A 16,186-nucleotide genomic window follows, 5' to 3' on the forward strand; every position below is an offset into this window, starting at 1 on the left:
CATCGCCGCACAGCCCAGTGAGTGCGAGTGGGTAGATGGCCAGGGTGAGGGGGCTGGACAAGTCTGTTGGTCTGTTGTTCAGTGGATCTAATGAGAATCAAGGTGAAAGCTCTCAAGACCCTCGGGAAGTTTCCTTTTCAGCCCAGGTTTCACGGCAGCCGTGGCAGCCCAGCACCCATGGCCTTCGCTGGAACTTACTTGTGTTAATCTTCTGCAGAGAGATGTGCTTCTCCAGCTGCCTCCGCAGCTTCACCTCGGCACCGTATTTGCCCAGGGTGCCGTTGTCAGCGAGGATGAAGTGAGTGTGTGAGTTGTTGAGCAATGAGAGCTTGCTGAGGGGGTTGGACATGGTCTGGTACACTCTCGTTACCTGGCAAAATGCACAACACAGATCAGAGCTGCAGAACTCAGACATGAAGACTAATGGGGGAAGCAGGTAGAATTCAGATGCATCCTCAAGGTTACAAGTGCATGATCCAAAATTATAGAGATAAGGAGCAGATTCGTGGCTGCCAGGGGTTAAGGAGGTAGGAGGGGTGGGAAGGAATTAGGTATGGATGTTAAAGGGCAACATGAGTGATCCTAGTGGGTATGGAAATGTGCTGCATCTTGTCTGTATCCATGTCAATATCCTGGGTGTGATACTGTACCATAGTTTCACAAGGTGGTACCATTGGGGAAGGGGGGGTGGGCATATGGGACCTCTATTATTTCTTGCAACTGCAGGGAATCCACAATTATCTCAAAACAGAGACTTTGATTTTAAAAAATTACCAATATCTGGGGGAGGAAACACTTACATCCTTTCCAACCAGGTCTTCCTTATTTTCCACGATGCCCCATGGAGCAATTCCTATAGCACAAACCCGGCCTCTGGACTTGGAGGAGTGGTCTTTCAAGGCATCCCCTACATGGCTGATAACACCTGTAAGCAGCCATGAATCATATTTTTAGGCCCAATACCTCCCATCATACCATTAGTTATGAACTTTAGGGGCCCCTTCTCTGAGCCACTCCATTCCCTATGGAATAGGGTTGAAGCATATAGATGTTCATCATTAAAAGGAAGTAAGCTGAAAGTCGGAGCTCATAATAACTTGTCATTCTGCATTCGCTCCTAGTAAAGGGAAAACAAACACCCAAAACCAGAGCAATGGTGCATGGACTTCCTTTATAAATTTCTGAGACGTAAAGAGGGAAGTAAGCGGGGGTGCCTTGGAAGTTGCTGGCTGCATTTAACTGAAGTTGAGAGTCAGACTGCCTGGCGTGTCCCTAATGTCTCCCTGCCTCAGTTTCCTCTCCCATAGGACAGTGGAAAGGATTTTCAGGGGTCTTCAGTGAAAATGAGGCTTGTACAGGGCTCAGTTCAAGGAATGACACATCGTGGGTGCCAGAAAAGTTGACCATTACTGCTGTCATATCAAAATAAGAAACAAGCTACTGGGTAAAGATTTCACTTCTGTCATAAATATTGTCTGGTTGCAATGCATTTTGTTTTTGGATCTTCATTATTCAGAAGCTCTTTGGGAACCACCATGAGTTCTGGGTTTGCATGTTTGTTGCAAGGGAATGAGGCTGTTCTTACCGGTACTGACTCCCCCGGTGAAGATCCAGGCCCCAGTGGTCATGGCAGCCTTGATCAGACCTTTCCCAAAGACCTGTTTCAGCTTGGGCTGCATCTCAAAGTTCTGGAGGCCTCCATGCACAGATATTAAGAGCTTGGGGAGTTCCAGCTGCCAGTCTTTCACCATAAGATGAAGCAGTGAATCTGGCTTGGTGTCATAGGATACTCGGATATACTGTAAAAGAGTATGTGACACTCAGGACTGTTTCTGGTTTTCCTCTGTATCCTCTCGTATCGCAGGGAAACAGCGCTACCGGTCCTGTCCCAAGCAAAAGCTGTCTTGGCTTTTCTGTTCCTCTGTGTGAGTCTGTGGCCAAGTGAGGGAAGGGAACTTTGGAAGCGTTGCCAGGTTTTAGCAAATAAAAATATAGGACTCTCAGTTAAATTTGAATTTCATGTGAACATTGAAAAATGTTTTATTGTAAGTATGACTTCATGCCCTATTTGGGACATACTTATACTGAAAAGTTATGTGGTTCATCTGAAATTCACATATAACTGGCTGTCCTGTGTTTTACCTGGCAAACCCTTAATCTTGAAAAAATCAATTCTAAAGCTGGCTCAGCTAGAACTGTGGCTCCAGAGGTTGGACAGGGCAATGTTGAGGGAGTGGTCTACTGGCCACACTGAGTGGGTGCTGAGAATGGGGATCCTGGGCCAGCCTCTGGAGATGACCTTCCCCCCAAGGTGAGGAAGAGGTTAATGGTCCAATATCTGCCTTGGCCCCTATGAACCACTTCTTTGTGTCCATGCCAACATGTGGGGTGCCATTCCAGAAGTCTCTATTTTGTGCTATTTGGAATACAAATGCATTTTATTTGCACAATGACGTTGGGCCAGTGGAATAAAATGAAATTGCAAAAATGATCTGACTGGGCATGTGGGAGTATTATTCAGAATTAGCTGAAAGGAATCACAGTGCTAACGCCTCCCCTCTCTGGCAGGGCTCATCAGAAAGGCAGAGGGCACTCCCTGTTTACACGCAAATGTGAAAGACCTCAGTCTTCTTGGGCCAACTGAATGCAGGCCCAGGGAGGCTGCGGTCGGACTTCAGAGGGAACCATTTCCAGACACTCCTAACCCATTTAAGGGGGGTGGGGCTTGAAGGTCTACAGTCATAAAAAACAAAACCAAACCCCAAACAACCCCAAAAAACAAATAGCGTAATTTCTCACTCATCACTGGAGATAGAGTGATGAGTATGGTTGCAGACTTGGGCTGGAGCATAATTTGTGGATTCACAACTCTGGTATGAAGTTAGTGACACTACTTGTTTTTTTTTTTTTTTTTTTTTAGAATAGTGCTCAGTTTCCAAATCTCATGACTAAAAAGTTGAGTGTGCAGATATATTTCTTGTCTTTGCAATGAAATATCTAGGAAGACTGAGCCACGCTCTTGAAAGAAGACCCAGGTGTCTGCCATCTGGGGATCTGGGAGGCTGGGCCTCTGATGGAGACTGTGGGCTCAGCAGCATCCTTTCCAAAGGCCTCTCTTACCATGGCTTTATTGGAGTATCCTCCACCCTGGAATTCAAGAGTTCCATAGGAATCTGTTGGGTAGCTCTGGGTGTGTTTGCTGACAGACCATTTTTCGGGCTGAGTCTCCACCTGTTTATTTTCCTCTTCATTATTGCCAGATGTTACGCTTGGCAGAGGGGGGATGTGCTGGTTGGTGAACTGGCCACAGCAGCACCTGAAAACAAAGGTAAAACAGAGTCTTTCCATAACATTTTCCTCCTTACGATGAGTTAATCTAAACAGAAGGGTAGCATCCGAACAGGGGCAAACTAAACCCTTACCTGGGGTTTGTAGGGGTAGAAATGCCCCTTATGATGGCCTTTTCCAGATAACCAACATATATCTATTTATATACCAGTCCATTTAAAACCCATCAGATGGTTGCCCTTCTTTACCGAACATATTTAGCTCTTTTTGATATTTTGAAAACATCAATATAGGCATCAATTGTTGGACATTCTGTGACAAAGTATAATCATGCTATAAACATTTTTCAATGTTATTGAATTCTTCTGTTGCTTAGTAAAACACTTCTCTACGTAAGTCACATTGGGAATATATTTCTTTTGCTGCTTATACTTTCATTAACGTATTTAAGAATCTTTCGTTAAATCCAAAGTCTTGAAGATTTGCCCCTACGTTTTTGTCTCAGAACTTTATAGCTTTAGCCCCTACATTTAGATTTTTGATACATTTTGAGCTCATTTTTATATATGGTGTGAGGTGGGAGGGTAGCTACGTTCTTTTTCATCTTGACATCCCATTGGTTCTGTACCATGTGTTGAATAGGCTGTTCCGTCCTCATTTGCTTTGGCCACCTTGCTGAAACATTGATTGTCCATAGTTGCTCGGATATGTTTGGACCCTCAATCCTAGTCCATTGGTCTGTATGTCTACCCTTATGTCACTACCACACTAGCTTAAAGACTGTAGTTTTGTAGTAAGTTTGGAAATCAAGTAGCGTGAGTCCTCCTACTTTGTTCTTTTTCAAATAAGGTTGTCTTGGCTATTCTGCATCCCTTACAATTCCCTATTAACTGGCTTGTCAATTTCTTCAAAGAAATGAGCTGTAGATCCTCTTGTGAATATTGCCATGTTAACAATATTAACCTGTTCTGACCCAGGAACACAGGCAATTTTTTCCAATTAGTTAGATCTTTGTTAATTTCTTTCAACAGTGTTTTGTACTTTTCAGAGTAGAGGTTTTGCACTTCTTTTGTAAGTTGATTCCTAAGTACCTTATTCTTTTATTTATTTTTAATTTTTTAAAAAAATTTTTAGGTAGGCTCTGTGTCCAGCGTGGAGCCCAAGGTGGGGCTTGAAGTCACAACCCTGAGATCAAGACCTGAGCTGAGATCAAGAGTCCAAAACTTAACCAATTCAGCCACCCAGGCACCCCAGTATCTTATTTCTTTTGATGATATTATAAATGAAATTGTTTTGCTAGTTTCATTTTCCTATTGTTCATCGCAAATACATAGAAATACATATGATTTTTGTATATTGATTTTTTTTACACTGTGACCTTACTGAACTTGCTCATAAAGGTACAATAGTTTTTTTTTTCTTTTTAGTGATTCCTTAGGAGTCATTATATATAACATTATGTCAATAGCCAATAAAGATAGCTTTACTTCTTCCTTTCCACTACAGATGCCCTTTATTTCTTTCTCCAAATTATCTTGGCTAGGACCTCTAGTACAATTTTGAATAGAAGTGGTGAGAGTGGACATCCTTGTCTTGTCTCTGATAGTAAGAGGAAAGCACCCAGTCTTTCACCATTGAATATGATGTTGACCATGGATTTTCATAGATGTCCTTTATTAGACTGAAGGAGTTTTATTCCTATTTCCTAGGACTTTTTTTTTTTTAATGAAAAAGGGGTTGGATTTTGTCAAATGTTTTTTCGCTGTCAGTTGAGATGATTGTGTGATTTTTGTTTTTTATTCTATTGGTGCGATGTATTGCATTAGTTGATTTTCTGGTGTGAAACCAAACTTGCATCCCTGGGATAAATCCCAGTTGATTATGGTGTATAATTCTTTTTTATATGTCTTTATATTTGGTTTGATAGTATTTGTTCAGGATTTCTGCATCCGTACTCACAGAAGATGTCATCGTATAGTTTTCCTTTCTTGTGATGTCTTTGTCTGGTCTTAATATTGAGGTAGTATTGACCTCATGAAACTGAAAACTGAGTTGGGGAGTGTTATCTAATCTTCTATTTTTTGAATTTTTTAGTGAGAAATTGGTATTAATTCTTTTCTTTCTTTTTTAAAAAATTTTATTTTTTTTTCAGTGTTCCAAAATTCACTGTTTATGCACCACACCCAGTGCTCCATGCAATACGTGCCCTCCTTAATACCCACCACCAGGCTCACCCAAACCCCTCCTCCAAAACCCTCAGTTTGTTTCTCAGAGTCCAAGGTCTCTCGTGGTTTGTCTCCCCCTCCAATTTCCCTCCACTCATTTCTCCTTTCCATCACCCAATGTCTTCCATGGTATTCCTTATGCTCCACAAGTAAGTGAAACCATATGATAATTGATGCTCTCTGCTTGACTTATTTCACTCAGCATAATCTCCTCCAGTCCCGTCCATGTTGGTACAAAAGTTGGGTATTCATCCTTTCTGATGGAGGCATAATACTCCATAGTGTATATGGAGCATATCTTCTTTATCCATTCGTCTGTTGAAGGGCATCTTGTTTCTTTCCACAGTTTGGTGACTGTGGCCATTGCTGCTATGAACACTGGGGTACAGATGGCCCTTCTTTTCACTCCATCTGTATCTTTGGGGTAAATACCCTGTAGGCAATTGCAGGATCATAGGGTAGCTCTATTTTTAATTTCTTAAGGAACCTCCACACTGTTTTCCAAAGTGGCTGCACCAACTTGCATTCCCACCAACAGTGTAAGAAGGTTCCCCTTTCTCCACATCCTCTCCAACACACGTTGTTTCCTCTCCTGTGGATCTTGGCCATTCTAACTGGTGTAAGGTGGTATCTCAATGTGGTTTTGATTTGAATCTCCCTGATGGCTAATGGTGATGAACATTTTTTCATGTGTCTTTTAGCCATTTGTATGTCTTCTTTGGAGAAGTGTCTGTTCACATCTTCTGCCCATATTTTGATGTGATTATCTGTTTTTTGAGTGTTGAGTTTGAGGAGTTCTTTATAGATCATGGATATTAGTCCTTTGTCTGTAGTGTCATTTACGAGTATCCTCTCCCATTCCATGGGTTGCCTCTTTGTTTTGTTGACTGTTTCCTTTGCTGTGCAGAAGCTTTGATTTTGATAAAGGCCCAAAAGTTCATTTTCTCTTTTGTTTCCTTTGCCTTGGGAGACATATCTTGGAAGAAATTGCTATGGTCGATGTTGAAGAGGTTACTGCCTATGTTAAATATTTGGTAAAAGTCATCATAAAAATTTTTTAAAGAGATTTTATTTATTTGTTTGACAGAGGGATGGAGACAGAGAGCATAAGTAGGCAGAGCAGCAGGCAGAGGGAGAGGGAGAAGTAGGCTCCCCACCTAGCAGGGAGCCCGATGTGGGGCTGGATCCCAGGACCCTGAGATCATGACCCTAGCCAAAGGCAGCTGCTTAACCGACTGAGCCACCCAGATGCCCCACTTTGTGGGTAATTTTTGATACTAATCCTATGCCTTCATTTCTTTCTTTTTTTTTAAGATTTTATTTTATTTATTTGACAGACAGAGATCATAAGTAGGCAGAGAAGCAGCCAGAGAGAGAGGAGGAAGCAGGCTCCCTGCTGAGCAGAGAGCCTGATGCGGGGCTCCATCCCAGGACCCTGGAATCATGACCTGAGCCGAAGGCAGAGGCTTTAACCCACTGAGCCACCCAGGCACCCCCTATGCCTTCATTTCTTATAGGTTTATTCAGATTGTGTTGTTCTTGAATTAGTCTGGTAGTTTGTATCTTTCTTGGAATTTGATAGTAAGATTGGTAAGTTATGCCCTTTTATTTCTGATTCTAGTAATTTGAATTTGTTCTCTTTGTTTCTTCATTGAGTTAGTTAAAGGTTTGTGAATTTTGTTGATCTTTTCCAAGAACTACCTTTTGATTTCATTGATTTTTCTCTATTGTTTCAAAATTTTCTATTTTGTTAACTTCCATTTTATTCTTTATCATTTCCTTCTGCTTCCGTAAGATTTAGTTTGCTCTTACTAAGCCTGGAGCGGGAAGGGGTGGAGCTCTCTTGGTTCAAATACCAGACTCTAGCCCTTCTTACTGAATTTTTGTTGGTGTTTTTGAATAGATATTTCTTTATTTCCTATTGCCCCTTGGACCATTTCCAGGGACTGTTAAATGGTTGTTTATTCATTCCAGGTTTTTGTTTTTTTTTTTTTTAAGCCCTTGCTAGAGAATGTATCCAACTCACAGAGGAGTCTCATGTGTGAGTCCCTGAGGCCCTTTCTGCTTCTTCTGCTGCCTAGCCTCTTGGTTGTGTGGGGCATTGCAATGCCAGGAAGGCTGGCATAGGTAGTTTCCTTCAAGGAGGGTCCAGGTATCACTGAAATAAGGAGGGAAATTTATGTGCAACGGAAGGAACACTTTTGTGATCTTTGGCATTGTCCCTTACAGCATATTTTTTGCCCTGGGGTTTAAGCAGAGAGAAGAATCTATGCAGTGGTGGTGGAAAGGACGAGCGTGGGGACATGACAGGGCTGAGGCTGTATGTGTCAGATTTGACCTACGTGATCTCTGAGAGTCTGTGCACTCTTTGTCAGTGATCCTACCTGCATGGTAGGATCATATCGGGTGAACATATGGAGAAAACATCTCCCTCTGGCTCTCCAAACTCCACTCATAGCTATTGTCCTCAGAGATGGGAAGGTTTGGCTAAATTCATCTCCAGTCACTTTCACAGCTTTAGAAAACCTATTGTTTAATTTATAACAGACTAATTTCCATGTAAGTGAATGAAATTGACATTTTGTGTACAAAGTCTGCCTTTTCATTCACAGAGTTACATCTAGTTCACTTAACTGCTCAGAACTTTCCCGTGGTGGAGGTACTTGTTTATCTAAATAACATTATAAATCTCTAACAAAAGGCCATGAAGTTACCCTGGAAATCTGTCTAAAGCTGTCAGCATCTTGCTCTCCCTAAGACTAGGAGGAACACTATCAGCCCATCTGGTTATGAGAGCTCACGTTAGATTAGGATGAGTGCCGGACAGCAATCTTTCCTGCATCTTAACAGAGAAGCTTTTTAGCTGAAGTATTCCATGGTTAATGCTTCCCATGGGGAATGGATTCTGACCGTTCTTCTTGCATCGTCCCCCCAAACCCCACAAACACAAGAATAGTTGTTAGCACCTGGTAGACAAGTGCTGGTTTGGATAATGTCTTAGTTGTGACTTCCAATTTACCTGCTAGGGTCTTTAGTGCTGGGAATTACAAAGATACATTCTCTTTTGCAAAAGGTTTTTTCTATCCAAGCTTTCTGTCCCTGGAAGAGAAAGAAATGAAAATTAGATTGATATCTTCCCAAAGTCTAGTCAGATTTCTCTCTTTTACTTTTATAAAACCACAGTGCCACTAACAGAAGTCTGCCCAAAACATCTGAATTGATGGTGGAGGCAGCTCTTCAAGGATTTTAGCTCCGGTTCCTTTTCAGAGAAATGGCTTGGAAGTATGTATTCATGGTTTCCATAAGGTTGCAAAAAGTAATCTTTGCATACAAATCAGTCTGCAAAGGGGGCATGATGCCACCCTGGAGTAAGCCAGTGCCTGGACAAGCCCTGGACAAGCCCTGGTGTGAACGTGAGTTACTGGAGAAGCCAACCAACCAAGTCTACAAGGCTCTGGTTAAGATTTTGTTTTGCTGTCAAGAACGTCGTCTTCTGTGGGCTTCTAGGCACCCACACACCATAGTAATTTTACAAGTGGGCTCTCTGGTGCTCAGATTCACTGAATGTTATTTTTATAATTTAAAATATTTAAAATATTGAAAGTTGTAAGGAAATGGGCACTCATATAACACAGTTGCTGCAGCTGGAAGTTGGTACAATGTCTGTCAAGGGCAATTTGGCAATAATATCAAAATTGCAAAGCATATACCTCTGGACATGTCAGTATTTTACTTTACCAATACGCCTGAACACATGCAAAATGCACACTATGCATTCACTATTTATAATATCCAAAGACTGGACAACACCTACTGTCTTCCAGTAGGGGATTGTTACCTGTGTTATGGAAGAGTCATTCATGGAATTCTCTGTGGCTATTAAAAAAAAAATAAGACTTTCTCTGTGTCAACAGGGAAAGATCACCGAGCTATAGTAAGTGAAAAAGCAAGACATGGAATAATCTCTAGGGTATTGTCATTCCATTACATAAGAAATATGTATATGGAAATACTCTTGCTTGAAGGTAGATGCAATATACTAGGAAGGGTTCACAAGAAGCAGCTAACACTGGTTGCTCCGGGAGGTGGGTGGATCTGGAAACCTGGGGGACATGGCGAAGAGGAGACACTCACAAATGGAGTGCTCTTTTAAATTCTTGAAAAAGATTTTATTTTTATTTTATTTTTACTCTTTTTTAAAAGATTTTATTCATTTATTTTACAGAGATCACAAGCAGGCAGAGAGGCAGGCAGAGAGAGAGGGAGAAGCAGACTCTCCACTGAGCAGAGAGCCCGACACGGGCCTCCATCCCCGGACCCTGGGACCATGACCTGAGCCGAAGGCAGAGGCTTTAACCCACGGAGCCACCCAGGTGCCCCAAAAAGATTTTATTTTTCAACAGCAGTTTTAGCATTATAACAAAATTGAAATGGAGGTACAGAGAGTTCCCATATACTCCCTGTTCCCATACATGCACAGCCTCTGTCATTATCAGCACTGTCCATCAAGAGTGGTATGTGGTTTACTAAGGTTGAACCTACACTGACATTTCATAATTATCCAAAGCCCATAGTTTACTGTAGGATTCACTCTTGGTGTCGTATACCCTATGGATTTGACAAATGTATAATAACACGTATCCACCATCACACTATCATACAGAGCAGTTTCACTGCCCTAAACATCCTCTGTGCTCTGTTTTTCATCCCTTCCTCCCCCCTAGCCAAGACCCTGGTAACCACTCATATTTTTACTGTCTCCACAGTTTTGCCCTTTCCAGAATGTGATACAGTTTGAATCCTATCTATGTAGCCTCTTCAGATTGGCCTCATTCACTTACTAACATGCATTTAAGATTCCTCTATGCCTTTCTGTGGCTTTATAGCTCATTTCTTTTTTCATGCTGATGAAGATTTTATTGTCTGGATGAGCCACCGTTCACTGAAGCCGTTGGCTTCTGAGCTTTGGCAAATATGAATAAAGATGCAATAAACATGTATGTGCAGGTTTTTGGCTGGGCTTAAGTTTTTCCTTTTAAAATGCTGGGGTTTGGGGCGCCTGGGTGGCTCAGTGGGTTAAAGCCTCTGCCTTCGGCTCGGGTCACGATCCCGGGGTCCTGGGATCGAGCCCCGCATCCAGTTCTCTGATCAGTGGGGAGCCTGCTTACTTCTCTCTCTCTCTCTGCCTGCCTTGTGATCTCTCTCTCTGTCAAATAAATAAATAAAATCTTTAACAAAAAAAATAAAATGTTGCGTTTTTTTTCCCCCTTAAAGATTTTGGGATGTCATCAAGATAAAAGGCTTCTGCACAGTAAAGGAAACAGTCAACAAAACAAAGAGGCAACCCATGGAATGGGAGAGGATACTCGTAAATGACACTACAGACAAAGGACTAATATCCATGATCTATAAAGAACTCCTCAAACTCAACACTCAAAAAACAGATAATCACATCAAAATATGGGCAGAAGATGTGAACAGACACTTCTCCAAAGAAGACATACAAATGGCTAAAAGACACATGAAAAAATGTTCATCACCATTAGCCATCAGGGAGATTCAAATCAAAACCACATTGAGATACCACCTTACACCAGTTAGAATGGCCAAGATCCACAGGAGAGGAAACAACGTGTGTTGGAGAGGATGTGGAGAAAGGGGAACCTTCTTACACTGTTGGTGGGAATGCAAGTTGGTGCAGCCACTTTGGGAAAACAGTGTGGAGGTTCCTTAAGAAATTAAAAATAGAGCTACCCTATGACCCTGCAATTGCACTACAGGGTATTTACCCCAAAGACACAAATGGAGTGAAAAGAAGGGCCATCTGTACCCCAGTATTCATAGCAGCAATGGCCACAGTCACCAAACTGTGGAAAGAAACAAGATGCCCTTCAACAGACATATGGATAAAGAAGATATGCTGCATATATACAATGGAGTATTATGCCTCCATCAGAAAGGATGAATACCCAACTTTTGTACCAACATGGACGGGACTGGAGGAGATTATGCTGAGTAAAATAAGTCAAGCAGAGAGCGTCAATTATTATATGGTTTCACTTATTTGTGGAGCATAAGGAATAACATAGAGGACATTAGGAGAAAGAAAGGAAAAGTGCATTGGGGGAAATTGGGAGGGGAGATGAAGCATGAGAGACTGTAGACTCTGAGAAACAAACTGAGGGCTTTGGAGGGGAGGGGGACGGGGGGTTAGGTGAGCCTGGTGGTGGGTATTAAGGAGGGCACGTATTGCATGGAGCACTGGGTGTGGTGCATAAACAATGAATCTTGGAACAGTGAATAAATAAAATAAAATTTAAAAAGAAATATGAGAAATCCCATCATAAAATCATAAAAATTTTAATTACATAAATGTATAAACTATTTAAAAATAAAAAAAGTTTGCCTATAATGCAAAAGTAAAATAAAACAAGTTTTTAAGAAGAGAAAAGCCCTTGTTGCTGTCATTTTTCATTTGCCAACCTCTTATTTCTCTACGTCCATTTGTTGAACATGTGTTTTGTACAAGGTGCTGTGCTGAGTGCTTGGGGACTTCCAGGGCAGGCTGGGTCACCAGCCCCCAGCAGTGCTGGACTGTGTAGCACCCGCACACACTGAAGGAGGTTGGCAGCACAGGGTGGCTTTCTGGAGCCAATGGAGGCAGGATGCAAACCTGTCTCCTTTATTGGGGAGCCAGCATCATTCTCTGTATCTCCCTGAGGCCTGGCTCAATGAGGGTTGTGCTATTTGTGTATGTGCTTGTGTGTGCTTGTATGATGTGTTCGTGCATGTGTAGGATGTATCTGTGGTGTATGAGTGTGGAGTGTATGGGATATAGGTATGTGGTGTGGTGTGATGTGTGCACATGTGTGGTAGCATGTGTGTGAGTGGGTGTGATATGTGCGGTGCATATACACGTGTGATGTGCGCAGTGTATGTGGTGTGTATCATGCATGTGGCATGTGTGCTATGTGGCATGTGGTGTGTATGCAACATGAGTGTGTCTCTGATGTTGGGTTAGCAGGCACGGGGGAATGCAGCCACCTGCTTGTGAAACCTGGATATCCTGAGCCAGATCTTGGAGAAACCATGGAAGGCAGAGCCTCCTGTTCTTGGCCACCGTCCCACAGTCTCCAGGGAGCGTCGCAGTGTGACTGTGACCTGAAGGTCTAGTGGCCCTCACCCACCTGGGCAGCAATGCTGCTTTAGGGGTTCCCTTGTGTCCATGGATGTCACCTCCTCAGAGGGGGGCAATAACACCCACGTATCACAGAGGCTCTCCCCAGTGAAGTCAAGTCAGGACCCAATGCCCCTTTTATTGCTCTGCAGAGTCCTGGCCCCAGTCTTAGGCATGCAGAGACAGTCTGATCAGGGTTTTCATCCTTCTGGAGGGACCTATGGGGCCCCAAGCCTTTATGGGAAGATCGTAGAGTCAGCCGGTCACTTGGTTCCTTTTTGAATGACAGGAAGGATTATAATTCAAAAACTTCCCTAGGGGCCTTCAAAAAAGAAACGCTGTATACCTTTCTCCCCAAACAATTTAATGAGTGCTTGAAAACCACAGTCAGTAAGGGGAAAGTGGCCACATCAGCCCAAGGGAGAAATCTCTGGGTGGCAAGCCCTGTGCCCAACGCTTCTCATGTGGAATGTTCTAATAATCCAGTGTGGAATAGCTAAGCAGAGCATTTGCTGTCTGGAGAGAAAATATGCTTCCCTTTTGCCTGTCCTTCCTCACTCCCCAGAGAAGGTGGGAGGGCACTCCCCACCCCCACCCTCCGCCACTTTTGAAATAGAGTCATAGTATTTGGACTATATGCCTTCAATTAAAGACAATAAGAGTTCTAACAAATACTGAATTCCCATGAGTGGGCTAGCTTTTCACAGAGACATAGGATAGCAATTCTGAAATTTCTTTCTGTGTATTCTAGGACAGAGCAAAGAAATCCGTACATTGTGGGTAACAGGAGCTGGATTTCTTACTATTGGAGGATTACAAACGTGGAAGGTGGGGAAGGTTAGAACAAATCCCTGTAGCAGGAGATTGAGATTGAAATGATCAGTATGAACCCATGGTTTGTAATGTGTAGAGAGAGAAAAATTTATATAGATATAGGTGCGTGTGGTCCCTTTCTACACACACACACACACACACACGCACACACACGATGAGTATATATAACGTACTGTATTAGTTACCTATTGCTTAATATAACAAATTGATCCCAAACTTCGTAGCTTAAAACAATAAAATTTATTATCTCACAGTTTCTGTGGACCAGGAATTAGATGAGGCTTAGCTGGGTGCTTCTGACTCTGTCTCTCTCAAGGATTCAATCAAGCCATGGGTGGGGGCTGTGGTCTCATCTGAAGGAAACCCACTGGGGAGGACATGCCTAGATCCCCCATGTGGTTGTTGGGAAGACCCAGTTCCTTTCAAGGCCTGTGGGCCCAGCACCTCCCTCAGTTTCTTGCCATGTGAGCCTCTCCACAGGGTGCTCACAACATGGCGGGTGACCTCCATCGGAGGGGGAAGCATAAAAGTCACACAAGACAAAAGTCACAGTCTCTCTATAACCTCATATTTGAAGTGATATCTCATCACTTCTTCTGTATTCCGTGCATTGGAAGAGAGTCACCTAGTCTTACTCCCCACACTCAGATGGAGAGGATTACCGTAGTATAAGTGAATGTTAAACTTTCTCTATCCTAATGTGAGTGCCTGACATGAAGCCTTTGAGTGATGAGGCACCCATATCAAAGACATCCACTTCCAGTAAACATATTGCAGGTGTGTGACACAGCTACTAGCAAAACAACCAAATAAAGAACCAGGCTTCCCCCCAACTCACGAAGCTCCCTCTTTCAGAAAGCCCTGGGTGACCTTGATACCTGACCATGGCCCTTCCTGTGCCCTCATTCTTGCTCTCATGCTTGAAATGAGCCATACAGAGTAAACTCTCAAAAACCCAGACACCCCACCTTTGCACCCTAACAGAGGTAGAGTTCTAGGTCTGCACTCTATCTCTATCCGTGCCCTCGCTGTGTGGTCCTGGGGTGTGCCATATACCCTCCAGGCTTGCAAGTGATAAATCTCATTCCTCCAAGTTTCCTGCTGGTTTTTGCTGAAGTGCATCGTGCAACCATGATAAGAAGGACAAGGGCTGGTCCAGCCACAACGTTTGTCCCATTAAGGGAATGCCTGTGTGGGCTTGCCCTGAGTAACACAGGCCCTGGCAAGTGCCTCGGGTATTCTTAGTCAGGAATGGGACCAACACAACAATCCCAAAGGCATGTATATCAGGATACCACAGATGTTGGAGGAATGCTAAAAGCCGTGGGTCAAAGTTTGAAGCCTTAACAGGGCACTTACATAATCTCATACTATCCCTCACAGGTATTTACTAACGACAAAGGGGAAATTAATGGCTGGACAGTGGAGAAATCTGGCAAATACCCCCGAAAACCAAGTGAGCATCACCAGTAATGGAATGAATATTCGTCAGGAGCCTCCCGATAAAACGCACGCAGGACAAAGATGCCAAAAATACATAACCTGTATCTAATCAGGACGAAACCTCGGACAACCTAAACTGAGAGGCATCCTACAAAATAACTGACCCATACTCTGCAAAAATGTCAAGGCCATGAAAGACAAGGAAAGACTGGGAATAGTTTTAGAGACTGTAGTCACATGACCATGGAATGCCCTCCCATCTCTGGGTTATGCTGTCTCCGTCCCACCCCCTCGCAGCCCCTCCCCCCACTCCCTCTCTAGGTCCCACCCCCTGCTAGGTTCTGCCCTCTCTGCCTGTCCTCCCTCTCAGCCCGCCTCGCATAACCAGCCAGCCAGCGGGCACTTCCAGGAAGCCTGTGCCTACGCAGTTGGCAATCGGAAAACCAATGTCCAGTTTCTGGAGGACGAGGCTCAGGTCCCACATCATCAAAAGAGGAAATGCCACCTGCCCCACAGGATTTAATATGCTGAGGTGGATGAAGGACTTGGAAAGCAGTAATGTGCCTCTCGTTTTTATTAATGTCTGCTCTGTCTCAGGCAGCGTTGAAATTCCTCCATCACAGAGTCCTCCCCGCCCCCAGCATATCCTTTGCAAGCAGGTGCAGGACATCTGTGACCCCAACGGAGCACTGGCTTGCACATTACCCGGCAAACTTGGGACCTTTTCAGAATGCCAAGCCCCAGGCCTTGCTTGTAGCCCTGGACAAGAGCAGCAGCTGGCATCCTCCAAACTCAATCCATTACCCCTCTGCTTCACCAAAAATCCTTTTTTTCCTCTTCTAATGAATAAGCTAGCATATGACTAACATACTTTCCCTGGGGGGGAAACAGTGCTTTTCTTGAAGTATTAACTACTTATTTTTTTAAAGTTTAGTCCTGAAGAACATTCTTGTTCAAAATTCTAAGTTACAGCTGGGTCTCCAGAAATGTTCTAGAATCTTCTGAGGGTAAACAAAAGGTACAAGAACCATTCTTTGAGCACAATCTCTCACACTGTTTCAGTCTCTGCTCAAAGGTCCCCTCTTCAGGGAGGCTCTCTGACTCCCCATCCCACCCCCAAGCCCTGCTCCCTGTCCTTCATACACTTTATCCCACTCTCTTCCCTTCTCCCTCTCCTGAAACGCTGTTCTGTTCTCTGCTTTATCCCCTGGGCCTCCAG

General features: G+C 43.4%; 1 protein-coding gene across 1 annotated transcript in view; it reads right to left on the reverse strand.

The window, feature by feature from the left end:
• The window catches only part of LOC308345425 (transient receptor potential cation channel subfamily M member 1-like), a 39,752-nt gene that overhangs the window by 4,478 nt on the left and 19,088 nt on the right, over nt 1–16,186 (reverse strand). The window contains exons 2-6 of the mRNA XM_080807558.1: nt 8,533–8,612; nt 3,121–3,316; nt 1,586–1,799; nt 801–925; nt 199–370 (exon numbers count right to left, since the gene is read on the reverse strand). Of these exons, the coding sequence (XP_080663684.1) occupies nt 199–370; nt 801–925; nt 1,586–1,799; nt 3,121–3,123 (514 nt within the window). The 5' untranslated portion in view covers nt 3,124–3,316; nt 8,533–8,612. The remainder of the gene's footprint in view (nt 1–198; nt 371–800; nt 926–1,585; nt 1,800–3,120; nt 3,317–8,532; nt 8,613–16,186) is intronic.

The sequence above is a fragment of the Martes martes genome, assembly GCF_963455335.1.
Source record: "Martes martes genome assembly, chromosome: 7".
Taxonomy (NCBI): domain Eukaryota; kingdom Metazoa; phylum Chordata; class Mammalia; order Carnivora; family Mustelidae; genus Martes; species Martes martes.